At 55.0% G+C, this 25,049-nt stretch overlaps 2 protein-coding genes and 1 non-coding gene across 5 annotated transcripts; all 3 read left to right on the top strand.

Moving 5' to 3' along the window:
* Positions 1-6,355: 6,355 nt before the first annotated feature.
* On the top strand, positions 6,356-18,360 carry Cenpm (centromere protein M). Of its 3 annotated transcripts, XM_004642582.2 has the most exons (6): positions 6,356-6,462; positions 6,935-7,014; positions 8,776-8,868; positions 11,615-11,694; positions 12,528-12,619; positions 16,032-18,360. In XM_004642582.2, exons 1-6 carry the CDS (start codon positions 6,406-6,408, stop codon positions 16,170-16,172), a joined length of 543 nt encoding a protein of 180 aa, XP_004642639.1. In that variant the 5' UTR covers positions 6,356-6,405; the 3' UTR covers positions 16,173-18,360. The 3 variants fall into 3 exon arrangements, with proteins under 3 accessions (XP_004642639.1, XP_023558436.1, XP_023558437.1); XM_023702668.1 differs by lacking the exon at positions 8,776-8,868; XM_023702669.1 differs by lacking the exons at positions 12,528-12,619; positions 16,032-18,360 and adding an exon at positions 12,374-12,457.
* LOC111812988 lies at positions 10,553-10,681 on the top strand. Its single transcript, XR_002818349.1, has one exon. It is a non-coding gene; the product is annotated as a small nucleolar RNA SNORA11 (small nucleolar RNA).
* A 4,501-nt stretch (positions 18,361-22,861) lies between the features above and the next one.
* On the top strand, positions 22,862-24,045 carry Tnfrsf13c (TNF receptor superfamily member 13C). The gene is made up of 3 exons (XM_004642581.2): positions 22,862-22,997; positions 23,250-23,483; positions 23,749-24,045. The coding sequence occupies exons 1-3, from the start codon at positions 22,862-22,864 to the stop codon at positions 23,928-23,930; spliced, it is 552 nt and encodes a 183-aa protein (XP_004642638.1). The 3' UTR covers positions 23,931-24,045.
* The last annotated feature ends 1,004 nt before the right edge of the window (positions 24,046-25,049 follow it).

The following is a 25,049-nucleotide window of genomic DNA, read 5'->3' as shown; positions in this document are numbered from 1 at the left end:
GAAGGTTGCAGAGCTCCTCTCCCTGCCCCCCACACCATTGGCATCGCTTGGTGCCCCTGCTGTGCCTTCAGACCCACCTCACGCCCTGCAGATGCCTGTTCCAGGGCTCTGCGCTGAGCACACCGCCTCGGCCTGAGCAGCTCAGCGTCGGCCCAGGGACTCAAGTCGTAGCTGCTGTCCCCAGAGACACTGCCATCTGTGGCAGCTCTGGGTGCTGGAGGCAGAGACGGAGTGAAGCGAATGTCCCCTACGGGAGACAGAACTTCTCATGCCCAGGGCTCTGACCGGGACAGAGGGGCGAGTCCTGAGCTGACTCAGTACCCTAGCATCTCTCCCTGCCCATCAGAGACCCTTGCTCTACCGCCCACTCTCAGGATGGCAGGAGGCGGGGCCTTTCTAAACCAATCAGCAGCCTAGGACATCAAGGGCTTTATCCTCCGTTGCCCTGGCAACCAACCTCCTTTTCTGGATCCCTCTACTGTGCACGTGGTACAGCAGATGACAAGGAGGGCAGATTTGGGGAACTGTGGGAAGGGATGAAAGGCACTAAGCAAACTGCTGGGCCCCAAGGCTGCTGGACCCGGAGGGGAGAGGACCCCAGCTGTTAACTGGGAAGGGCTGGTGGCCTGCTGGTGAGGGATAGGGGTGTGGGGACCCAGGAGCAGTAAACCAGACCTAATGAGAGTTCCCCGTCATAGAGGGATGATCCAGGATGAGACTGTGTGACCCAGTGGGGCACTTAGCCATGCACCAGATGCTGTGTTCAGGGCTTTATTTCTATTCATCCAAGGTCACCTCACAATGCGAGGGTTGGAGCCCCTACAAGGAGCTTCCCCCTCCTCTATGCCACAGGAGCCCCACCGCTCCTCAGACTGGGGTTCAGTCTGCAGTGGTCATGGCTCCCAAGCACTGAGCACCCCTACACCACAGCAGAGCCACACTCAGTCCTCCCCACCACAGGCTCCGAGGAGGAAGCTGTTGGTGTCCTCCTTCCAGGTCACTCAGCTGCCCTGATGAAGCTGGGATTCAAAGGCAGGGAGGGAGGAGCCAGGGAGATGGCTCAGTAGGATAAGCGCTTGACTGGCAAACCCAAGGATCTGAGTTCAATTCCCGGTTCCGCAAAAAAAAAAAAAAAAAAGGCAGGGAGGGGCTGGGAATGCGGGGTGCGCCCCCAAACCTGGATCCTCCCCTGGCTGTAGCCAGTGTCTGCTGGGCACCAGCACTCAGGAGCTTTCCACAAAGAGCAGGAGCTATGGCCTCAGGAGAGTACAGCCTGTGGTGGAAGACAGATCGGGAAGCAGCTTCCAAGAAGCCAGTCCCCAGAAACCTGATGACAGGCAGGTGTGGACGACTGTGGGTAAAAAGGCTTTAGCACCCTCAGCCCCCCCACACACACACCCTCTGTGACTTTAACAGAAAGACTTATTTATTTATTTTTATGTATTTGATACAGCATCTCACTATGCAGATCCAACTCGTAGTGATCCTCCTGTTTTCAGCCTCCCCAGGGCTGGGATTACAGGTGTGCACCACCATGCCCAGACTCAGTGGCCAATTCAGTGTGCCCAGGGGGCAGGGCTGGCATGCATGTGGTGCTGGGGATTGAACCCCAGTCCCTGTGCTTGCCTAAGCAGGTACTTAGTCTGCTGAGCTATCTTTCCAGCCCAAGATTTCTTTTAAATTAGCAATAAAATATGCAAATCTTCATAGCCCATTTTTGCCTACACACACACCTGTACCACCACCATCCAGACTGAAGTATCCGTCACCCTGGAGAGGTCCCACATGCTCCTGACCAGTCCATACTTTTGCCCCTGGTGTTTGGGGTGGACAGCCCCGTGCCAGGGCACATGCTGAGCATGTGAAAGGCCCTGATGCCATCCTCAGTACTGGAAAACAAAACAAAACTCCACAGCTGCCTCCCCTAAAGGCTCCCACTGCCGACTCCTGTCACCTAGCACTGGTTTTGTATCTAGGTTTGCTGTAAATGGAATCACAGAGAACGCACTTCTCGTACATGTGCCTGGCTTCTGCTGCTCAGCGTAATGGGCCTGCCAGTCATCCACACTGTCTGGGCCCACCACAATTTGCTTATCCGAAGCACATCCTGTCCCATTGTTTCCAGGGTGTGGCCACAATGAGCGAAGCTGTCGCTGTGCCTTTTAACAGTTTGGGGTGGGAGGGCAAAGAGGAGTTGGGGGGACGAGTACCCAGCACAGCACTGAAGCATGATGAATCTGTTGAGCACCTTGATGGTGACGGCACCTTCTACATCAAAACCTCAAACTGTACACCTTAGATGTGTGCACAATGGCTTGTTAGTCATGGGCCTTGCTGGGCTGTGCAGGCTGGCTTCAAACTGCTCGGCTCAGAGATCCTCCTGCTTCAGCCCCCTAAGTACCTGGGCTTGCAGCTGCGCCCGGATAATGCAGATTTCTCATATCTCAATTATACCTTGATAAATCTGTCAAACTTATCATCAGTGGCTGCTGTGGTTCGGGGTTCTTGCAAAGCAAACAATATAATACAGGTCACATTTTATGATAGTATTTTATAATGAATCACCCAAGAATCATATGTAAGAGGAAATCTGTCAAAACACAAACACTGAAGACTCCAGCTGAGAGCCTAGATCCTAATATCCTGCATGAGTCCAGCTGAAAACCTAGAGCTCATAACAATGCCTGCTGCAAGTCCAACTGGTGGCCCAGAGTACACAGCACGTCTTATGCCGGTCCGCTTCACAGATGTGTGCTGGAAAGGCCCGAAGGTCAGTGGTGGACGCTGGGAAGTCTGTGCCAGCGGGATGAAGATCTGTGCTAGCAGGCTGAGGGATCTGCACTGGAGCCAGGAAGCAACGCTCAAGGTAAGCACCGGGGCGCCCCCAAAGGTACCACAGCCACGCTCAGCAACAGGGAGATCCTGAGCTCCTCCAGGGATGAGGAAAGCCGAGTCCCCATCAGGGAAGCCAATGTGACAAGCTTCATGAGGCTGAGCAGTGCACCATCTTCCCTCTGGAGCCAGGAACTGATGCAAAATGAGGACCAGAGCACCACCAAAGTCCATCAGGAATGCCAGCACGACAAGGTCCTCCAGCAGAACAGCCCAAGAGAACGAGCAGCTGCTCCAAACAGAACCCCTCAGTGTTCCAGAGCTTCTCCTGTCCTGCCTTTATGCCACTGGCAACAGCCCTCAGGTGGGCCTCCCACACCCAGCACCACGCTGCTGGTTTAATTCAGCTGGGTGTAAGCAGTTGCCCACCAGTGAGCTATCTACCACAGTAGCCTATAGGTATTGCTTTGGTCACCAGTTCTTTATTCATGCCAAAGCTTCGTGGGAAGCTCGATATGTACCAGAGATAAAGCCAGGGCTGCTCCTGTTAAGGGGATCTTTCTGGGCCCCACCCGCTCAGTACCTCATCCCTCACCATGCCCCAATGCCTCTCTCTAGGGTCTCACAGAAAGCCAGTTTTTAAAGTGCTGACTCAGAGGTCTCCAATGACCCCACCACCTCTGAGTGTCCGTGACACAAGACCCTCAGACCAGTCCCTGTCCTCAGCAGCATGGAGCCTACAAACTATTATCTTCTGTTCCACAGCCCATGGGACAAGCACTGAGTCACCTCTGGCATCCCAGCCAGTGATCGCCTCTCTGGTGACGTGTAGCATGGCTCCCTGGGGACACTCATTGCACTGTTCTAGGCATCTTCACTTGTCACTCCCTGGCTGCTCCCAACTGCCTCACTCGCTGCATTGTCAACTCCCTGGAACAGGACAACACCCCAGAGCCTGGCTCCCTGTGCTCAGCACCACACCTGGCCCAGGGTGCACACTCACTACCTGTTGACTGAATTAAGTCTCAGCTCTGCCCCTCCCGGAGAGTCCTGACAGGGCCCAGAGCCTTTCCATAGCCTGAGACTCCCTAAGGACATCAGCCAGTCATCTAGACCTCGACCACTTCTCCAGTGTCCTCTCTCTTCATCTTTAGCCTCCTTGCTGGGGTGCAGAAGTGCCCCCACCCCCATCACTGTACCTGTACTTCCTTCCATCTGAAGCCTCTGTTCCACCATGGACTCAGGCATCTGCTCAAACAGCGCCTTCCTAGGGAGGCCCCTGACTGGAAGCAGCTCCTGTCCACGCTGCAGGCCCCCATCCTACCCCACTCCTTTTCATGATAACTCAGCGGCACTAACTCCTAGGGAGTGCCCTCCGTGCCCCATGCCACAAGGAATCAAAGCCCCATCTGTGCTGGGGTAGAGGCTCCACGAAACCATTTACTCCCTGCTCTTTCTTTCTTTTTTTTTTGTGGAACCAGGGATTGAATTCAGATCCTTGCGTTTGCCAGTCAAGCGCTTATCCTACTGAGCCATCTCGAGCCATCTCCCCGGCCCCTCCCTGCTCTTTCTGAGCAAGACAGTTCAGCCTGCTGTTGGAAGGACTTAGGGTACACAGGGAGTATGACTTTGCTCCCCCATATGTGACAACAATGAGCGCACCAACCACAGTGCCCCCCAACAGGGTTGATCGATGATTCCTGGTTCCTCTGTATTGGGGAGGGGGGTGGCATTGGGTCTGGAATGGAATAATAAATGACTGCTGAGAACAGATGCAAATCAATCCTTGCATTCAACAAATACTTAGTGAGCAACACAGGTGCCAGGCACTTCAGGGAGTTCTGGACATACAAGTGACCACGGCGCTGACCAGGCATCTTCTACTCCAGTTGAGGGACAACGGCTGAACAAGTGATTCTACGTGAGGAGAAGCAGCACGCTACAGTCCCTGCAGCTCTGCTTGTCTCCTGCTCGGCAGGCTAAGGAAGCAAGATCTTGGCGGCTCCTCATCCAGGCTATTTCTTGGGCTTATGTGTGCAAATAGGGACTTTAAGGGATGAGACCGTGTCCTGATCCCGGGACAAAACACAGGCATGCTCACCATTCACCATCATGTTGGACACTCACTAGCTACACCGGCGTCCCCAGTGAGGGGCAAGTGTATTATTAGTTTATAAGAAGGAGGCAATTTCAGGTGTGGGTTGTTCTTGACCATGACTCATGAAGATTAGCGTGATGGGGAAAATAGAGCAGAAACAGCGCGGCAGGGGCCTGAGGGTAGAGGCACAGCTCCAAGGTAGACTGCTTGCCTAACACCTAAAGAGGCCCTAAATTCAACCCCTGCATAGCAAAAAAGAAATAAGAGAAAGTGTGGGTGGGGGAGCTTGTTATTTGAAATAGGGCACAGACTAGTGACACCCAGGCCTATGCTGTCCCCTGGTCAGTACACTGAGAAGGGGTCATTGGTGGGTTGGATCAGAAAAGAGGTCTATTCTAATTTCCACTTGTAAAGGATTCTAGCCAGGCATAGTGGTGGCGCACGCTTGTAATCCCAGCACTCCAGAGGCTGAGGCAGGAGGATTGCTGTGAACTCAAGGCCAGTCTAGGCTATACAGAGAGACCCTGCCTCAATAAATAAATGCATAGATTTTTTTAAATTTTATTTATTTATGTGTGTGTGTGTGTGTGTGTGTGTGTGGCCAGCTCAGCCCACCAGGGGGCGGGGCTGGCTGGCATGGGGTGCTGGGGGATTGAACCGCGGTCCCTGTGCTTTGCTAAGCTTGTTCTAAGTAGGTGCTTTAGACCACTGAGCCATCTCACCAGCCCCTGCATAGATATTAAAAGATCGTGACTGCTATGTGGAGACTAGTTGGCAGCCCTGCAGGCCTGCATGACAACAGAAAATCAGTGAGGTTTTACAATAGGCCAGATGAAAGAGACAGTAGTTTACCCCTGGTCGTGCCGGCAATGGAAGGGGAAGGAAGTGGACGTACTGTTGGAATAGAGCCCAGTGAAGTAGCACACAGCCAGTATTCCATGTTCAGGAGGTCGGGGCAGAGTTACTACAAATTCATGGCCACCCTGAGCAACTTAGTGAGAATCTGTCTGGAAGAAAAACTAAAAAGGGTTGGGGGTGTGGCTCAGGGGTAGAGCGTCCCTAAGTCCAGTCCCCAGAAGGGTATAGGGAGTGCAAAGAGCAGTTAAGAACCCACCCGAGCTCCCTCCTCAAGCAACTACAAGGATAGACTCATCAGAGATAGAGAAGACAAAGGAGCAGGTCTAGAAGGAATCAAGACTACCGTGAAGGAGATGGGTGAATGCAAGGGAACGAACGAACCGCTGAAACGTTTCCCTGAAGCGTGATACCAAAGATATGCCCAGCACCTGTGCGGTCCAGCCCGTGCCGGACTGCCCCTTGAATAAAAGGCAGAGGTGCCTTTAAGAGGGTCCCGCCCCACCATGAAGCCCCGCCCAGAGAGGGTCACGTGGCCCTCGCGACCACTCCGGGCGGGGCTCGGGAGGTTTGAAAGGTTGGCGCGCGCTTCGAGAGCGGCAGTTCGGCCTGCCCCGAGAATGTCGGTGTTGCGGCCTCTAAGCAAGCTGCCCGGCCTGAACATAGCCACCATCTTGGTAAGTGCCTGCGGGCCGGCGACCCCGATCCTCGCTTAGATGCGCCTCAGTCGCTCGGGGCTTTTCTCTCTCTGAGGGACGGCGCCCGCTGTTCCGGCACAGTGGGGTAGGCGGGAGAGCCATGTCCTGAGCCAATCAGAGTAGACGCTCTCAGAGGCTCAGGGCCGCACTCACCAATAGATGAGTGGCAGAAGATTTGCTGCCTTCTGATTGGTGGAGCGGTGAAGCGCGCGGAGTGCCCGCTGGCCAAGTTGGTTTTCTAGCGCTGGCCTCCTCTGCAAATTCCTTTTTCTCGTGGGGCCTGGCTGCCTGAGCAGGGTGTCAGCAGGTCTGGAGTGTGTGCTTGCGGGAAATGCTCTCAGGGATTGGATCCTTCCGGCCCACTGAAGATGTGGCCTGATCCGCTGGAGGGCGAAGCTGCGCCGGGCTCTCGAGGGCCCCGGTCCTCACCAGACGCTTCTTTTCGCCACAGCTGGTGGGCTCGGAGGATGCGCTTCTCCAGCAGCTGGCGGACTCGGTGCTCAAGGAGGACTGCGCGTCCGAGCTGCGGGTGTAAGTAGCCGAGCCCGGGTGTGAGGAGCAGCGTATATGCTCGGTCCAAGGCTGTCGGATTAAGACTAAAGATTCAAGCGGGGAGCGGCGGTGCACGCCGGGCATCCCCGCACTTGGAGGACTGAGGCAGAGGATCTGAGTTGGATGTCAGCTCGGAAAACTGAATCGCAATAAATATATAAACGATTCAAGAAAGTCTCCCACTCACCCATACTGGGGATTGAACCCAGGGCCTTTGCATTTACCTGTGTCCCCAGCCCTATGAATTTAGGCAGTCTCACCGAATTGCCCAGGCTATCCTTGAACTTGTGATCCTCCTGCTTCAGCCTCTCCAGGTGCTGGCTTACAAGCCTGTGCCACTACATCTGGCTTCAAGCAAGTGAAGAGGATGCCAGAAATGCCTCAGGATAGTAAAAGTTCATTACAAGAGCCAGGAAGGTAGCTCAGTGCAAAAGCCAGGATTCAATTGCTAGTAAGTACTACATATAAACAAGTTGCCTATATCCGTGGAGCAAAAACAAGATGGAATTGTGAGTAAGAATACTTATCTCTTCACAGCTGTGGCATTCAGTTCCTCGCAAGAACTCCCCAGCCACAGTGGCAGGTTCATCGGGCTGAGTTCAGAGTTATACAAAGGGCAAAATATGAATGGACACAGTACTAATGATGACAACCAGCTGTGGTGGCGCACACCTGTAATCACTTGGGTAGCCGAGGCAGGAGGAGGGCTACAAATTCGCGGCAGCCTGCACTACATAGCAACATGGTTTTCTCAAAAACAAAATAAAAAGGGCCAGGGCAATAGCTCAGTGGTAGAGAAATTGCTTGCCTAGCATATGTGAAGCTATTGGTTCAAAGTTTATCCATAGTTCTTCCCCTTTTTCAATTCTACTTTATTTTACTTTTTTACTTCTGTTCCATTCAAATTAAGTTAATGGTGTTAGACTGGGGAGATAGCTGAGCAGCGTAAGGTCCTGCCTGGCAAGTGCAAGGTCCTGAGTTCAAGGCCCAGTACCAAAAAAAATTGCATGTATACATATATATGCTGTTATCCTATAATTTTTTTTTAAATGTACTTGGTACAGGGTCTCACTACGCAGCTCGAACTCATAGTGATCCTCCTATTTTCAACCTCCCCAGCACTGGGAGTATAAGCATGCGTCACCATGCCCAGACTCGATGGCTGGCTCACCCTGCCCCGAGGTGGGACAGGCTTAGCATGTGGTACCGGGGATTGAATCCCCATCCCTGTGCTTGCCTAAGCAGGCACTTAGTCCGCTGAGCTATCTTGTTTCCTGTAGTTATTATCTGCATGTGTGTACATTCTATACATGAAGAGGCATATAGAAAAAAATATTCTAATGCTAATAGTAATTTCTAGGTGTCTAGACTTTTGGGAGTTGTATGTTTTTGAACTTTTTTTTTGTGGAACTGAGGATCAAACTTAGGACCTTGCACTTGCCAGGCAGGCACTTATGTTGCTGAGCTATATCCCTGGCCCTTGAACTTTTATAGTTACTATATTTTTTGGTATTTTGTAATTATAGCCTGAGAAAAGGAGAGATACATTACATCCCCACATTAATAGGAACTGGTGGATATGGGCAAAAGTAGAGGCTGTAAGGAAGGCCTTCAGGCTGAGGGTGTCGCTGAGCCCAGCACTTGCCTGGTACATGTGGCAGCCTCTTCTGTGGAGGGTGACATGTGAAGGTCGCTGTGAGTGGACATGTAGCTTCACAACTACACTTGCTTGTTTTTCAGCCACTTGGCGAAGTCCCTCCCTCTGCCCTCTAATGTGAATCGACCCCGCATTGACCTGGTTGTGTTCGTGATTAATCTTCACAGCAAATACAGGTGGGAGCTGGCTTGGGCAGGCGCTGGGACTGGCCTCCCCTATGAAGGGAGGAAGGGAAGGTGCTAAGAGGTTCCTTGGACCTCAGGGATGAAGAGGGGGGAGCCAGTGACCAATGTGGATGTGTGAAAGTCCCCAACAGATCCCACCAGTGTCTGTTCATTTACTTAATAATCTGTCTCTCCTCCCCCCACCCCTTTCTCTCCCTGCGGTACTAGGGATTGAACCCGGGACCCTTGCACCAAGCTACAGCCCCAACCCTTTTCATTTTTTATTTTGAGCCATGGTCTCAATAAGTTTTTCAGGCTCAGCTCCAGCTCACAGTCCTCCTCCCTCAGCTCCCAGCAGGATGCTGGGATTACGGGTGTGCACCTCCAGACCCAGTTTTATCCCTCTCTGTACACTGTGTAGCAGGCGCTGGAATGAACAAAGCAGATCCCTGGCCTCAGGGTGTCCACATCTACCAGGGAAGAAGCGGGCGTGGGCAGACAGGCGAAGTTCCTGGTTGCATACTGTGTAGGAAGGCAGTACTGGACAGTGGGAGCCCAGGACGTGTGGCCACCAGGCCGTCAGTGTAGAGGTCAGGGCAGATTTTCAGGTGATACAACAGCGGAGTAGAGGAGTTAAATAGATGAAGATGGGCATGAGCCCCTCCGGGAATGGCTGATGGCAGTTAGGCAGGGCTTGGAGCCAGCATGGAGACGGTCGCAGATGGGTCGGGGGCTGAGGGACAACTATGAGGGAGACAGACGGAGACAGCAGATCCATGTGGCACAGAATTGGCTCTAGACCTCACCACCCACCTAGTTAGCTATTTAACAGTGGAAAGACGAGAAAGAGCTGAGATCTGTGGTGACTCCCTTATAATAGTGAGAAGCTGGAGGACACTTAAAATACTCAGCTCTGGAAAAATAGTTTATATTAGTTGTATATTTATCCTGAAAGGTGTGACATATTTCTGTGTACTTGTCAGTTTTACATTACTGTAATAAAATACCAGAGGCAGGCTACTTTATAGAGAAGAGAGGTGGTATGTGCTGGCATTATCAGCACTCTCAGAAGCTGAGGCAGGAGGAACTCAAATTCAAGCCCAGCCTGGACAACTTAAGAATGTAGCAAGACCCTGTCTCAAATTAAAAAGTTAAGGCTAGGGAGGTAGCTCAGCAGCCTAAGCACCTACCTAGCAAATGCAAGGACCCGAGTTCGATCCCTGGTACCATATGCCGTGCCAGCCTGGAACAGGCTCTGAAACGAGGCATTGTGGTGCATGCCAATAATCCCAGCACTGTGGAGACAGGAGGTTCACTCCAAGTCAGAACTGCATGGCAAGACCCTGTATCAAATAAATAAGTTTAAAATATATATATATATATATATATATATATATATATATATATATATTTAGGGGTCAGCCAAATAGCTCAGTGGATTAAAGCAGGCGCAGGGGCTGGGGGTTTGATCCTGCCATGCCGGCCCCACCTCCAGGGCACTCTGAGATGGCAACTGAGACTGGGCATGGTGGCACATGCCTGTAATCCCAGCTCTTGGGAGGCTGTAAACAGGCGGATCACTATGAGTCCGATCTAGTAGTGAGACCCTGAACACCCTGTAGACACTTCCCTAAAATACAAAAAAAAACAAAAAAAAAAATAATAATAATAATAATAATAATAAAGTTATTTTAAGTGGGTGTGCTCAGAGCAGGTGGCCTGAAGAATGGCTTCTCTATTTACAACACACCCAACAGGAATTTAGGGTCACTGTGACAAGAGGCACAACACTTGTGACTTCCCTGTGAGCAAAGGTCCCACACATGTACTCCATACACTTCCACATGGCTTCTGGACAGCACCAATGGGACAAGGCTGTGCAGCATTTCGTGAGGGAGGTGGGCATTGTCCCCTGATCCATGGTGATCCCTGGAAGTCCTAGAAGTAAAGACTGAATTTCTATTTTCAATACATTACAAATAATAATAAATAAAAATAATTCTTCTTCCAAAAAAAAAAAAAAGTTATTTTAAAAGGCCTGGGGGTGTAGCTCAGTACTGAGGCTCAGTGCTCAGTACTGCAAAAAAGACAACCAAAAGGTTTTGCCTCACGGTTGTGGAGGGGCCAGGTCACGGGCTTGGATTTGGTCATGGCCTTGCCAGCAGAGTCCCGCAGTGGTGAGGAAAGGGGAGTGTTGTGCTCTCTCTTCCGCTCCCCACGTAAGTCCCAGAACTCAATGATGAGCTTATCTACTGCTCGACACCCCCGACCGCTCCCCCAAATCGGTGACCTCTCCACCTTCTTAATACTGCTTGTATCATGGGAATTAGACTTCAGCACACCCAGCCCCCCTGGGGGACACTGTGAAGCCGCTTCCAAAATTCTGCAGTGCTAAGGAGTTGGGCCAGGTTCATGCTCTACCCAAAAGACAGGCGCTTATACTGCCTGCTGTCTTTGCATATGAAAAAGGTTCTAAGTCGCACCCCAAACTGCTTCCTGTGGGGAGTTGGGAGCGAGGGGTAGTGCTGGGACAGGAGACATTTTCTCTCTATGTTTGCCTCTCTATTTACTATTTGATTATTTTACAAGCCTGAGTCACTTTAAGATTGAAAGTAGTTTTTTGGAGGTGATTTTTTCCTTCTAATTAAAGGATGCGTTCCTCCAGGGGTGTGTCTCCAACCCTCTCTATTCTCTGCCCTCTTGGGTCCGATGGGGAACATACCACGTGTTGTTTTCTCACCGGGCCTGGCCTCTGCAGCCTGCAGGTTGTAGAGGAGTCCCTGCGCTACATGGATGCCAGCTTCTTCCTGGGCAAGGTGTGCTTCCTGGCCACGGGTGGTAAGTGTGCCCTCCTTGCCCGCCACCCCCAGGGGGACCTGCGGCCTGGGTAACACAGCTTGAGCAGTACCCGCTGCTGCTCAGTCCTGCGGCTTTCAGAGTCAAATCCCAGCTCCTCAACGACAGGCTTTCGCTCTCCGGTCTCGGCCTCTGTGTCTAGTATCACCCCCGTTGCGCTCAGTCTTGGAGTCAGCTATCGTTCCCTCGCAGCAGAAATGGTGACAGCCAGCCCTGACTGGGCTCTCGCTATGCCAGACTCGATTTGTAGTTGCTTTGTCTTTTTATATCATTATCCTTTAGCATAGTAGCAGCTCAGTTTTATATCTGAGGAAACTGGTCGTGAGGTTAAGCAATTGCCCAAGGCCCTGCAGCCAAAGAGGGAGAGCTTGTGTAGTTTCTCTGCATACTTTTGTTCCCTTTGTTTCGCTAACGCTGCAAATATCTCAAGACGCAGCTCCAGTGTCACCATTGGCACCTAGGACCGGACATGTGTGACCTGTATGCCTCTTGACCTAACCTGTGTGCATGGAGGGAGGACCTAGTGCAGATTATTCCCAGTAAGCGCTGGTGGACAAAAAGTGCCTGTGACTTCTGGACATGGGTTCATTGGCTCTACCCGCACTCCGTGGGCCGCGAGCTCTTCCTGTGCCAGTTGATATTGAGTCTTGTGGGTTTGCAGAACACGCTCTGTGAGCCGATGCAGCGTTATTGTCCAATTGATGGTCTCGACCACCCAAGAGCAGGACTAGTAAGGAGCTGTCACTGTGAGGGGGCAGTGGCTGCTCTGCCCAGGGCCCCTGGGTGCAGCCTGCAGCTCTCCGACCTCTTTGCAGCTGGGCGGGACAGCCACTGCAGCGTCCACCGGAACGCGGTCGGGAAGCTGGCCCACACCTACCGAAGCCCCCTGTTCTTCTGCGACCTGGAGGTGAGAACGCTGACCACAGTGGCCAGTGCTACAGGCGGATGTGGGGAAATGGCATGGCGGGAAGGCCCGCGCGAGGGGGCTGCAATGTGAAGGGAGACGTGGCTCCTGGCCCTTCTGCTCGCTGGCTGTGACCTCTGTCAGCTGACCTGGCCTTGGGAAGCCTCGTGTACATTTAAGATCCAGATTGATATCTCACTGCCCTGCTTCTGAGGCCAGGTGTCTCCTCAGAAGTCTGATGCCTGAAGTCCCCCTGCCTCCCTGGACTGTCGGGCTTGTTCAGTTCTGGCTCAGAGCAGGGCACAAGCAGGCAATAGGGACACTTGTGGGGCAGGGCGACGGCTGGGCTCGGAGCATGAGGGGCCTCAGCAGGAGCCCAGGTGCTGGGCTCTGGGGGCAGGGGCTGCCCACCCGCACAGCAGGCCTGCTCGCTTTCTTTAAGGATCTGTTTACTCGTGGCAGAGTTCATTTTGAAGATCCGTCTGTCCACTGTCGTGGGCCTGGCTCTGTTCCCCGAGCAGAGTGGGGTGATGCAGAGAGCGGTCTGCCCAACCCCTCAGCGCCTGCTCTGAGGGCAGAACGCAGAGGATCTGTGAGGAAAAACTTATGTGGTGAGGAAAGAAGTATTTCTTTTTTCCTACTAACCTTAAGCGAAATTGAGCATTGCAGGTTGGACAAGGGTGCAGAATAGCAACGTCCGGGACTGCTACTAGCGGAAACAGCAGTGTTCGCGTGTTGCACTAGATTAGCACTGCTCTGGCCCTGTTCTGGGTTAGCCCTGTCTCCGGTCACTTCTGAGCCGGCACGTTGATAAAGGTGCACATACTAACCCGTCGCAGATTGTCTGGGAGTTTTATCTCACTTTGTTTTTCCAGCACTGGGGATTAAACCCTGAGCTTTCACACTAAGCCACATCCCAATCTACTTTTTTTTTTTTTTTTTTTGCCGGAACGGGGGATTGAACTCAGGTCCTTGCGCTTGCCAGAGAAGTGCTTATTCCTCTGAGCCATCTCCCCAGCCCTATGTTTATTTTGATAATGGGGCCTCACCAAGTTGCTAAGCTGCCCAAGCTGGTCTCAGACTTGCCATCTTCCTGCCTCAGCCTCCCAGAGTTCTGGGATTACAGGTGTGTACCCCTACACCCAGCTTTCCTCACAGTTTGATTTCAAATTGGGTGAAACCCCTGATGGATCTTACAGACAGAGCACACCTAGAGCGCCTCCCCTACCAGACTTTCCTCAGAGCAAACCTGAGGAGACTGTCACAGCTTGGAGGTTAGGGCCCGCCAGCTGCTGTCCAGCTATCTCTCCACAGAAGCCACCTTCCCCCATAAGCTTCCCCACAAGCCTTAGTTTTCTTTTCTCTAATTGAGGACTCATTTCTGCCCCTCAGCTGAGGAGCACGTGTGGGGGAGCCCCAGCGCCTGCTAAACTTGTCACAAGTGGTGCAGTTGTGTGTATGGCCATCAGGTGGCAGGCCATACCAGATCTGGGCCGTTTCTATCCTGGGAACTCAGTCTCAAGACCTGTGTAGGAAGCAGAGGCCCAGCCTGTTGCCAGCCAGCAGCAGGCGCTGCAGAAATACCTGCTGGGTGTGGCCCTGTATCCTTCAAAGGAAGCCCACCATGCGTGCATGGACCCTTGCCGCTCCACGGGCTGGTGGGCCTGCCCAGAACATGCCCTTCCTGTGGTAGGAATCACCTGCCCCCTTCCCAGGCCTGGAAATGTACCCAGGGAGGTGTGTGACTCACCCAGAGAACAATTGCAGGGTCTGGCTGCAGTTCACACAGGTGGGACTGACACCGGCCCCACCCCTCAGAAGCTAGGGACAAAGTGAGAGACAGCGAGAGGTTTGCTGGGCCTTGGAAGCCTGGCGTGGAGTCGAGTCATTGTTTCCTGTGTGCTGTGGGTGAAGTCCCCACCGTGGGCTGAGGGCTTGGGGCCTGGTCTCTGAAGGCAATGTATGGGTGGGTGGAGGCCTGGCCGATAGGAGGCAGCTGTGGAGCCTGAGCCACAGCAGCCACTCGAAGGTGGGCTTCAGGGGCAAAGGCCACAGGATTCAGATTGGGAGAATTCATTCAACAAATCTCGCATACACAGCCATCCTAGGCACTAGGGGCATAGCATTGAGCAAAAAGGGACATGCTGGTGGCAGGGGCAGTGACATCATCTGTGGTCCCAGCTTCTTGGGAGGCTGAGGTGGGAGGATCAGGTGTCCCATGAGGACATTTAAGCCCAGAAACTTAAGGGCATCCCAGGCAACATGGCAGGAGGAACAGCTCAATGGTAGAGCACCTCCACCAAAGGAGACCCCGCACTGAAGGGGAGGGGGTAAAGGCCATCGATGGAGGGAACAGTCAAGACTGAGACTGTCCTGGGGCCTCAATTCAAGGGGGAGGCAGGCTTGAGCAGAAGGCCAGGCTGTGGTGGCAGCGTGTGCTCACTGGCCGAAGCAACAGCAGACATGCAGCCGCTGGTATGACAGGGAGGCCTGGGGGTCTGGAGCCCAGGCAGTGAAGACCATAGGGACAGGAGGAGAATCAGCAGCCATGGGGCCGGTTGGCCACACTGGGGGTCGTGGCTCCAGCTGTGGCTTTTATTGAGAAAGTCTGAGCTGCTGGGGAGTATGGGCCCTGCTGGCTGCTGTGGGGAGAGGGGGCCGAGGGAGGAGCAGGTAGAGAGGGGAGTGCTGTTGACTGCAGCGCTCTGGCTCCTTCTGGGAGAGCTGAGGTTGGCCCGGGCTCAGTGGTGGCCTGGGGAGAGAGCAGTGAGATGGTCTGCGACACTGGCTGTCTCCTGGGTGGAGGGGACAGAATGTGCTGAGAGCCAGATGTGAGATGTGACAAAAAGATGAGTCAAAGACAGTTGCAGTTTCTGGCCTGGTGACCAGAAGACCGTGTTCCTTTTCGGCAGTGAGCAGGATGCAGGCCGAGTCTGGGGCTTCTGCATAACATGCTGAGATGAGAGGGCCAGTGACAGTCTGGGGGGAGGCCAAGCCCACAGCCACACCCAGTGCTCAGAGGAAAGGTCTGTGGTGGTCACATGTGTGACGTCAGCAGCTAGGTGGCTCTAAAGCCACAGAATGGGATGAGGTCACCTAGGGATCCAATGTGGGAGGCAAAATCCAGAGCTGAAGGCCTAGAACCCAGGCCTTCAGATGTTGGGCAAAGGGAAGTGAGCAAGTGTGGGGTGGCAGGGGCCAGACAGCGGTTCACAAGGGCCGAGCAGCCAGGTCCTTTCCGGTGACTTGGTGCAGTGTGGACTGAGAAGTCCAGGGACACTGTGAGTGAGAAGCAGCGGGCAAAGAGTCCACACCCCATCTTGCCGCAGCTGCCCTACCCCTGGCGGCCGGAAGCTGCCCAGAGAGGTGTGGCCACCACCTAGCCCACTCACGGCCTTCCCTGCCTTCCCCGCAGGTGGACACCTTCCGGGCCAGTCTGGCGCAGCGCCTGGTGCGCATGCTGCAGGTCTGCGCCGGCCATGTGCCTGGCGTCTCGGCGCTGAACCTGCTGTCCCTGCTGCGGAGCTCCGAGAGTCCCCCGCCAGAGGAGCTGTGAGGACAGGCAGAGCACAGCAGGCCCAGCCAGCCCTCCCATCCCACACTCGCTCTGCCGGAGCCCTGGGTCTTCCTTGTGTGACACACACATCCCTACTTAAGATTTCACCAGAACAAAGGGCCGGTGGCTAAAAATGGTCTGAAAATCATTGGTCTTATCCACTACTTTGACTTTGCAGATGAGGAAACTGACTCAGAACAATGGGGGCGGGTGGGCTATGGGCTCTACGAGCTGAGTGGCCCACATCCTGGCCCTGCTCTTCCTAGGAACCTGGTTGTTGTCCTTGGGAGCCTCAGTTTCCCCAGGTGTGAGTCAAGATGGTCAGTCTGCCGTGGCACATCATGGGGGTTGAATGAAGTGACGGCTGTGTCACTCCCGTGTTTGCTTGGTTAATCTCAGCACAGAAGTGGGAGGCACTCGGAGAACAACTGTGATTTGAAATCTCGCAGAGCTGCGCCTAACAGCTGGGAATCGTGCCACCAAGGCCGGAGGTATATGAGGCCCGAGCAGCTGGCCTGAAGGCCCTGGGTTGCGGGGAGAGATTATGTGGACCCCGCAGCTTGCCGCCTCCTGCCTCTGCTAGGCTATTTGTGGAAGTGCTGGGACAGGGCTCTAGGAACCCTGTCATTCTGGTGAAAGCCCAGTGCCACTGCTGCAGGGACAGGGGAGCACCCAGATGCTCAGAACTTGGCGCTGAAGAGTGGCCCGGCGCCTGAGGCCTTTTGCAGAAACCTGGGTGCTTCCTGCCCTCAGCCCCAGCCCAGCCCTGCATGACATCCTGGCAGCGCAGCCTATGCTGTGGTGTCACCAGTGTCCCTGGTACACAGGCTCCTGCTCTTCTTCAGAGGATGGGCCAACTTCTAACCCTTGTCAGTGCCAGGAGGGTAGGGCCTGCCACCAGCACCTGGCCCGGGCCGCCCCTGTCACTGGTGTACAGCGAGGCCTTGTTCATACCTGGCTGGCTCCACGGCAGCCCTGGGCCCCACTGAAGACCTCAGCTGTGCGGATCCGGTCGTGGCCCCAGAGTCACCTGACATTTGCAGCACATCACGCTTCGCCGAGCTCTTCTCAAAGCAGCCACCCCTCCCCCCAGCAGCCCTGTGAGGTCACCAATTTCTCTCCATTTTACAGTTTCTGAAACTGAGACTATTGTCATCAGGGGTGTGGCTGCTGTCACATGGCCAGGTGGTCCTGTAGGGCTTGACTGGCATTGTGGTGTCTCTGCCAGGCAGGCCTGAGCTGGAGACGAGAGGCCTGAGCAGAGGCCCATGAGTGGCCTTCTCAAAGGGCCTGGGGACACATCATCATGAGTCCCTTTGGTGTCCTGTGCTGGAAGGGGGCTCTGCAGGGCCCTGGGGAGGATGCTGCGTGGACACGGCCTGTTCCCTGTCCTGGACATGTCCCCTGTGCTGCAGACACAAGGCCTTCCCACAGCTCTGACCCTGCCCCAGCCAGCATGGGGCATGCCTCTCACACCAGGTCCCTGTGCCACATTTTCTTTGCCACCTGGTGCCATTTAACAAGAGAAATGGCATTGCATTCTCCAGCGAGAACCTGGGAGCCTTCCAAATGCCAAGGGAACTCAACATGTCACCGCTGCCAGCTCCCTGCCGAGCCTGGCACAGTCTGGAACTGAGAGGCCGCCTCGAGCTGGGGGTTGGCCTGCCCTGCCTCACAGCAAAGCTGAGTGACATGTAGATGACAGCCAGGTGCCCTGGCCCTGCTGTCCCCAGAAGGCTGGGGATGGATGGACAAGTAATTGTTGATTGCCAACACCTGGGGCCCATGGCGCTGTCCCAGAGGTGACCGAGGGAGGCAATGTCCTCTCCTGTCCCTGTATCCAGTGAGTGTCTGGAGTTATGCCTGGGGCTGTGGTGGGAGAGGCAGGAGCCGGAAGTTGCCCGCTCTCTTGCGTACAGTGGGTCGCAGAGTGGGGCTCACTGGTTGGAGGAAGGCTTTTCTTTCCTTGGTCATGCAGACTGGCATTGTACTTACAGTAATTCTCCTGCCTCGGCCTACTTGGTGCTGGGATTAGAGGTGTGTACTACTAAGCTCAGCTTGGAGACAGTTTTTCAGGGTGATTAAAGACCCTGAGTTCCAGATTTGAGTGAGGATGACTTGGGAGATGCTTCTGCTGGGCCAAGAAGCCACCAGGTCTCTGCTTTCATGAGCCCTGTGGTCTGGGTGAAACGTTCAAAACTCAGGCAGGCTTTGCTCAAGGTCACAGGTTGATTCGTCCCCTTTAAGCCTCCTCTTTGCAGTGAGCCCCCAAACCACCCAGGGAACTCGAATCCTCTGCACCAAGGGCCCCGGTCTGTTGGCATGTCCCATCCTTGCAGGCCCAAGCCCCCATGGGGAGGGAGCCCTGCAGCAGGGCTCTGGGAATCTGCTCTCCCTTGAGGCCAAGGCCAGCACCTGGCCACAGAGGAAGTGGTGCTGGGAAAGGAGCCGACCCTGGAGTCCCACTGTGACCTGGGCCAGTCACTTCCCTCCAAGCCCCACCTGCTGTGCCTCTTAGGCTCCCGTGGGGCTAACTCAAAAGAGCCGCCCCTGCTCCTGCCCCTTGTCCACCTTCCACAGACAGTGGCCTGCCAGGCACAGGTGCAGCGAGCCCTGCACAGCCGCGAGACAGCACCCAGGCAGCTGGGCCTGCTGGCACAGGGGGGCCCACACTCGCCCTTGTCCAGAAGGCACCAGCTGGGGCAGCGCCTGCCCTCTAGCTCCCGCTGCTGAGGACCAGCTCCAGCAAGGAGGGTGGGCGGCCTGTCCCCAGTATTCCCCATCTGCACAGGAGTCCTCTCTTAGGACAAGGAGGGGCCCAGGTCACCCGGGAGGGGGCATAACGGCCCCACTCTCTGAGGGGCCACAGGCTCCTTGGGCTGGGCTTCCATGCCGGCACTGTCTGCAGCCAGACCAGACCCACAGACGGCCACACAGGCTGTATTCCTGGTCACCTTGCAGTGGATTATTCACACTGTCCCCTCTGTTCTAGGGTCATCTTCGGTCCAGACTGTTTCTGACTCCCCTGTTTAATGTGACCTCTGATTACTGCCATCTTCCCTTCTCAATGCCACCCCTACACACATCGTGCCCCTGCCTCCTAAGTCCCTTCCTGCTTGGATTTTGTCTCTGCTCCCCTGTTGCTGCCCAGAACCTGTCTGTCTGGTGTGTAGTAGGTGTTCACTTGACATTCGTCTGGTGCAGAGGTGTCTGCCCACGGGATCAGCTGTGCATTTGTAAGAGCCAGAGCCCCTGCGGAGGTTCCTACCCCATCCCCCCAGCACACCTGCTGCATGGCCCCCAGGAGGTGGGGACCCAGCCCACAGGGATATGGCCTCCTGGTCATCCTCACAGAAGGGTCTATGTCCACCCTCCCCAGGGCCATGCTCAGAATGCCTGGGCTGACCAGCTGGGAGCCCCAAGGAGGGCCCGGGGGAGGGTGCATGCACTCCCGGCCACTCCTGCCTGCTGCTCTCAAGTCTGGACCCACCCAGCACCCTTGTTTGTTGGGGTTCAGCACAGAAGCCGGGCAGAGGGTGTCTCTGCAGCGGGAACCAGGGTGCTGTCACCCTGCAGGGACCTGAGCAGTCCCCAGGGATGACCCTGTGCCAAAACACCAAGCATACCTCTATCAACAGCTCCAGATTATAAAGGTGCAGACCAGCCTGGATGAAGCGCTGCCGCAGAGGCTCCCCGGGGACTGCAGGGCACCACCCCTTCCTACCCAGCCTTCTGGGCTTTTCATGAGAACGCGCTCAGCCATTACTGCCCTAATTACGACTAAAGCTCATTTGAAGTTTGGAGCACATCCCGCCTGGCCCCAGAGCAGTTTCACATCCAGCCGAGGGGGCTGGGCCTCTGCCCCTAGGGACTGCACCCCCAACCTGGGTTTGTCCCATAGGCACCGGATGGCCCCGCTCCCCTTGCCCTGTCCCAAACACCCCTCACAGTATCTGCTGGGTCATCCTGGGAAAGCCCATTACCCCTTGAGGCCTGTTTCCTCATCGGAGGTTGTTTTGGGGGGATTTGGAGTGCAAAAATGAAAAGTAGCCTCCCTGACCCCAGTTGAATCGTATAAAAAAAAAAATATTCAGTGAATGAAAAGTCAAGAATGTGAGACATTCAAGAAGAAGTTCACTATAAAGTCCCCTGTTTTCTGCTCAAGAACACGCTGAGGTCACAATCTTTTTTTGCTGGGCATGACACTTGCTGTGTCCCAGCTCCTCTGGGGGCTGAGGCCGAACCACACAGGAGTTCCATTTAGCAGTTCTTTAACAGAACAAAGAAAAAATCGGTGTGCTGCACTGATTTTGGAAACTTTAGCTCTTCCCCCTTGGTCATCTTTCAGAGTGACCCAGAAGAGCTTCCGGGTTGGTGGGCACATGGAGGAGGTTTTGGGAGGGTGGTCCCAGGTGGCACACTCACCCGGAGAGGGTATAGAAACTCCACGTCCCCCCAGATTCTCTCCCTTTACATCCTCCATCTGGCAGGACCTGAGCTGTACCCTTTACAATAAACAGACAACAGTTTATGTCCAAGACTTGAATGGGAAAGTAAGAAACTTCGTTGTGGTGCTAGCGCACGCCTATGCCCCCAGCTACTCGGGAGGCAAGGCACTATGGCAAGTTCAAGGCCAGCCTGGGCAGCGTAGTGGGACTCCGCCTCAAAACTAGAAATAGAAAGGGCTAGGGATGTAGCTCAGTGGTAGAGTGCTTGACTAGCGTATAGGGACTAGGGATTCAGTCCCTCATCTGAAAACGAAGTTAATAAGCCTGATGTAAGACAATCGCTGTGGCACACACTGGTGACTCCAGCGCTTGGGAGGCTGAGGCAAGAAGATCTCAAGTTTTAGGCCAGCCTGAACCTGAGCTAGCAAGACCCTGCTCAGAAGGGGAGGAGAGCCATGAAAAAGAATACACTGCGGTGTAACCTAACCCTTCCCACACTGGAGGGATTCCTCCCACCCGAGCCCCGCCCGGCCCTGCCCTACTCCAAGCCCTGTGCAGAGACTCAGCTGGGGGCTGATGCTCCGCAGACTCCGCGGCGCAGGCCGTGTGCAGTTCCCAGCCTGGGCCCCCCAACACCCGGCACCTGCACGCACACGGGAGGTGCCCATAGATGTGAATCGGGATACAGATCTGTCCCTTCCCATCTAAGGTGAGAGACAGAGTGACAGCTCAAGGCCCCTGTGGCCTGAGGGGCTGGAGGCAGCTCAGCTGCGGGCCACCCTCATCCTGCGGTAGGGTGAGGGCCCGTGTGGCTGGCAACCTCGGTGCAGCTCATGGTGCCTGTGCTGGCCTCTGCGCCACCCCCTCCCAGGGACAGGTCTCCCAGCCTCTGTCTGACACAAGGGCCACATGGGGCACCTGCTCTGTCCCTAAGGAGTGCAGGGAGGAGCAGTGAGCTGGGTGGGTTTGTGGCCTAGACCCGTGTCCCAGAAGCCTGACCCTGCCCTGGCTCCCTCACCTCACTCCCCCCACCTCCGCCTCCCCCACTTCTTTGCAACCACCGCCCACACCTTCCTGCCAAGTGAGCACTGGGCCGTGGGTAGCGGGTGGGAGGCAGCACCCTGCCCACAGCGTGGCCCTGGGGTCCACAGGAGTCGGGATCTCCAGCCAGAACCCCCTGGGCCAGCCAAGCTCCTCTACCTGGGAGCTGCCTCGTCATCGCCTGCCAGACCACGGCACCGGCCTGTCCCTGCTCTTTCCACCTCCAGCCGTGGCACCGGGGAGGAGCGGTCTGATTCCTGACTCCCTTTGCCCAGCACCTGCAAACCTTCCCGCACACTGACCCCCATCCCAGGGCTCCACCATTGTTGCACCTGCCAGGTGGCCTGCTGCCAGGGGGAAAAGGGAAGGAGGGAAAGGCACCAAGGGGAGGGCCGTGTGGCCTGGGCTGGAGGGCAATGAGGCTGAGGTGGCTTGAGGCACTGCCTGCCTCCCTCATCCGTGGCCAGCGTGGTGCAGGGACACTCTGGACAGGCAGGTAGCCACTTAGCGGTGGCTGTGTAGACATTTTTGGTGGATTAAACTCAGGGCCTTTTCACCAAATTGCATCTCCAGTCGTTTTTTATTTTGAGGCAGAGGTCCACTAAGTCACTATTTTTCCCAGGTTGAGCTCAAACTTGCAATAATTTTCCTGCCTCAGCCTCCCAGAGCTCTGGGATTGTACTGCCACAGCAGCCACTTTGGAGTTTTTTTTTGTTTTTCTGAGACAGGGGGTGACTGCATACCTCAGGTTGGCCTCTACGTCATGATGGTCCTTGGCCTCCTGCGTGGGGGGATTACAGGTATGTGCCACCACACTTGGCTTTTTTCTTTTTTATTTGGTTGGCAGTTGTGGTGGTGGTGGTGGTTGTTGAGATGTTTGATGTCCTAGACCAGCTCTGGGAAGGGCAGAGAAGGAGGTGGAGGCATTGGGGGTGGAGAGAGCGACCCAGGTGAAGCCGAGCAGAACCCACCCTGAGTCTGTGTCCACAAGTCAGGCTCTGGTCTGACCTCCACATAGCGCTCGCCCAGCTGGTGTCTGGGGTGACGGTTGAGTGGTTGGATGGGGGAACCATAAGTGAAAGAGAAGGTCTGTGGTACTGGTCCTACCCCAGTGGTCCCACCCAGCGGACGGGGCGGGGCCTCTAGGCTTCCTCTCAGCCCGGAGACTTGGAGCCCAGCTTCTCCTGGCGCCTCAGCACCATGGGCCAGGGGGCTCGGGGCCTGCAGGGCATGAACGGGCCGGGGCCCACGCACTGTGTGCAGGCCAAGTGCTTTGACCAGCTGGTACGTCACTGCGTGGACTGCAAGCTCCTCCGCACGCCAGAGCCTAGAGCTGGTAAGAGAAGGACACTGCCACACGGCCGGGGTGACCAGGGAGGAAGTCCTGCTGTGGAAGTCTCCACTTGCTGGCCTGACCAGGCCCTGGGCTGATGGGCTCCCGAGGACCAAAGGTCACCACGTGGTCTCACCACCCCTCCCCTGTCCCCCGCCCGCTGTTACCACTGCCTGCTCAGCTTTGCCTCCCAGCAGCCCCCCTTCATTCTCCCCTCCGCCCACCAGCCTCCCTCCCTGTCCCCTCTGCCAGCAGCAGGGGCAAGCAGCCAGGCACCTGGAACCGCGCTGCAACCCCAGGAGTCAGTGGGCGCCGGAACCCCACAGGCCGTGCTGCCCCTGCCTGGGCTGCTCTTTGGGGTCCCTGTACTCCTGGGCCTGGCGCTGCTTCTGGCTCTGGTTCTGGTGGCCCTGGTGAGCTGGAAGTGGCGACAGCGCAGGACCCTGGAGGCTCTAGAAAGAAGCCAGGATGGTGAGTCTCATGTTGGGAGCCTGGAAGCGCTGGCCTCTAGGGAACTATGGCAAGTCCCATGTCCCCAGGAAGCCCTGTGGGGTGGCCTGGTGGGCTTCCCCCCCAATCCCCTCCTTAAGTCCCCTGATCAGGTCTCTAAACTCAGCACTTCCTGTCCTGAGGATCTGTCACAGGCCACCCCTCCCTACCCCATCACCAAAGCTGTTGGAAGGAAGTTTCCAGAACTGGGTTGGGGAAGCCTGGGTTTCCTGACTCTCCCTGTCCCCTGCCCTGATCACTCTAGAGCCCCCGGACAACATCTACATCCCCTCCTCGGGAACTCCTGATGCCTCGGCTCCTGTCTGGCCTGCACCCAGGGAAGACCCGGCCGCAACCCCATCTAGCCACAGTGTCCCTGTTCCTGCCACAGAGCTGGGATCTACTGAGTTGGTCACCACTAAGACAGCTGGCCCTGAGCAGCAGTAGCAATGGAGGGGACAGGAGAGGACCTGTGACCCGGGCCTTCAAAAGGATTCAGAGCCTCTCCTCAGGGCCAAGCAGTCCTTTGGCTGGGGACTGGGCTGCACACAGGCAGCACAGGCCACAGTGTGCAGTCGGCCAGGGCGGCTTGCAATTGACTTCCAGCTTAAGACTGCGTAGGCTCACAGGTTGTGTCTGAGCTCCTGGGCTTTCCAGGGGCCCGGTGTGCTCTGAGTTAGACGCGGTTGAGTGCACACCTGAAGGCTTCACGTGCCACGGTTTGTCCCCCTTGTGTGGTATTAAAGTGATCTGACTGCAGTGTTCAGAGGTGGCGTCTGTGCAGGGTGAGTGGGCAATGACCATGACTGCACATGGGCAGCTCTACAAGGACAGACCATGCCACCTTGAGACTTGGCCAGAAGGTCATCCCTAGAGGTGGATCCTGGGACCTCTTCAACTGTAAGCTAAATAAAGTGCAGCCAGGGCTATAATCCCAACTTCTTGGGAGGCTGAGGCAGGAGGATCACAAGTTCTAGACCTACCTATGTAGCTTAGTGAGACTGTGTCTCAAAATAAAAAATAAGGGACTGGGGAGGTAGTTCAGTAGAATAAGCGCTTGCATGGCAAGCGCAAGGGCCTGAGTTCAATCCCCAGTTCCACCAAAAAATAAATACTAAAAATAAAAATAAATAAGGATGCGATACAGCTGAGTAATAAAGCCCCACTAGCTTTGATCCCTAGCACTGCAAAACAAGAGACAGAGAAACAGAGGTTTTTATTTATAAAGTTACCCACCATCAGAGAATTTGTCATAGTAAACCCAGTAGACTATAGGTAACAATGAGTGAGAGGTTTTTCATTTGCAGTACGCACTGGCGCCATTAAGCTACAATGAACCTGAAAACAGACTACGTGGGAGGATGCTTAATCTGTGCTCAGGTGTTGTATTTCTTTAATCCTTGCTCTTAGAGCTGTTCTGCTTTTAAATTTATGCAAGTCGCAGCAATGAGTAACCAGCTGATGGTTTCACTTTAGGATTTAGTGCAAGATTATTTTTAGGGTTTTTTTTTTTTTTTTTTTTTTTAACTTGTTTTATTTTTGTGGTCCTAGGGATCAAACCCAGGG

Source organism: Octodon degus, unplaced genomic scaffold (genome assembly GCF_000260255.1).
Source record: "Octodon degus isolate 3935 unplaced genomic scaffold, OctDeg1.0 scaffold00156, whole genome shotgun sequence".
Taxonomy (NCBI): domain Eukaryota; kingdom Metazoa; phylum Chordata; class Mammalia; order Rodentia; family Octodontidae; genus Octodon; species Octodon degus.
Note: the sequence above shows the minus strand (reverse complement) of the source record. Positions and strands in the feature narration are given on the sequence as shown.

Coding starts and splice junctions, on each gene's coding strand:
- Cenpm (XM_004642582.2), top strand. CDS start 6,406: ATGTCGGTGTTGCGGCCTCTAAGCAAGCTGCCCGGCCTGAACATAGCC. Junction 6,463..6,934: donor TGAACATAGCCACCATCTTG/GTAAGTGCCTGC, acceptor TTTTCGCCACAG/CTGGTGGGCTCGGAGGATGC. Junction 8,869..11,614: donor AATCTTCACAGCAAATACAG/GTGGGAGCTGGC, acceptor TGGCCTCTGCAG/CCTGCAGGTTGTAGAGGAGT.
- Tnfrsf13c (XM_004642581.2), top strand. CDS start 22,862: ATGGGCCAGGGGGCTCGGGGCCTGCAGGGCATGAACGGGCCGGGGCCC. Junction 22,998..23,249: donor CACGCCAGAGCCTAGAGCTG/GTAAGAGAAGGA, acceptor CTCTGCCAGCAG/CAGGGGCAAGCAGCCAGGCA. Junction 23,484..23,748: donor TGGTGAGTCTCATGTTGGGA/GCCTGGAAGCGC, acceptor TGATCACTCTAG/AGCCCCCGGACAACATCTAC.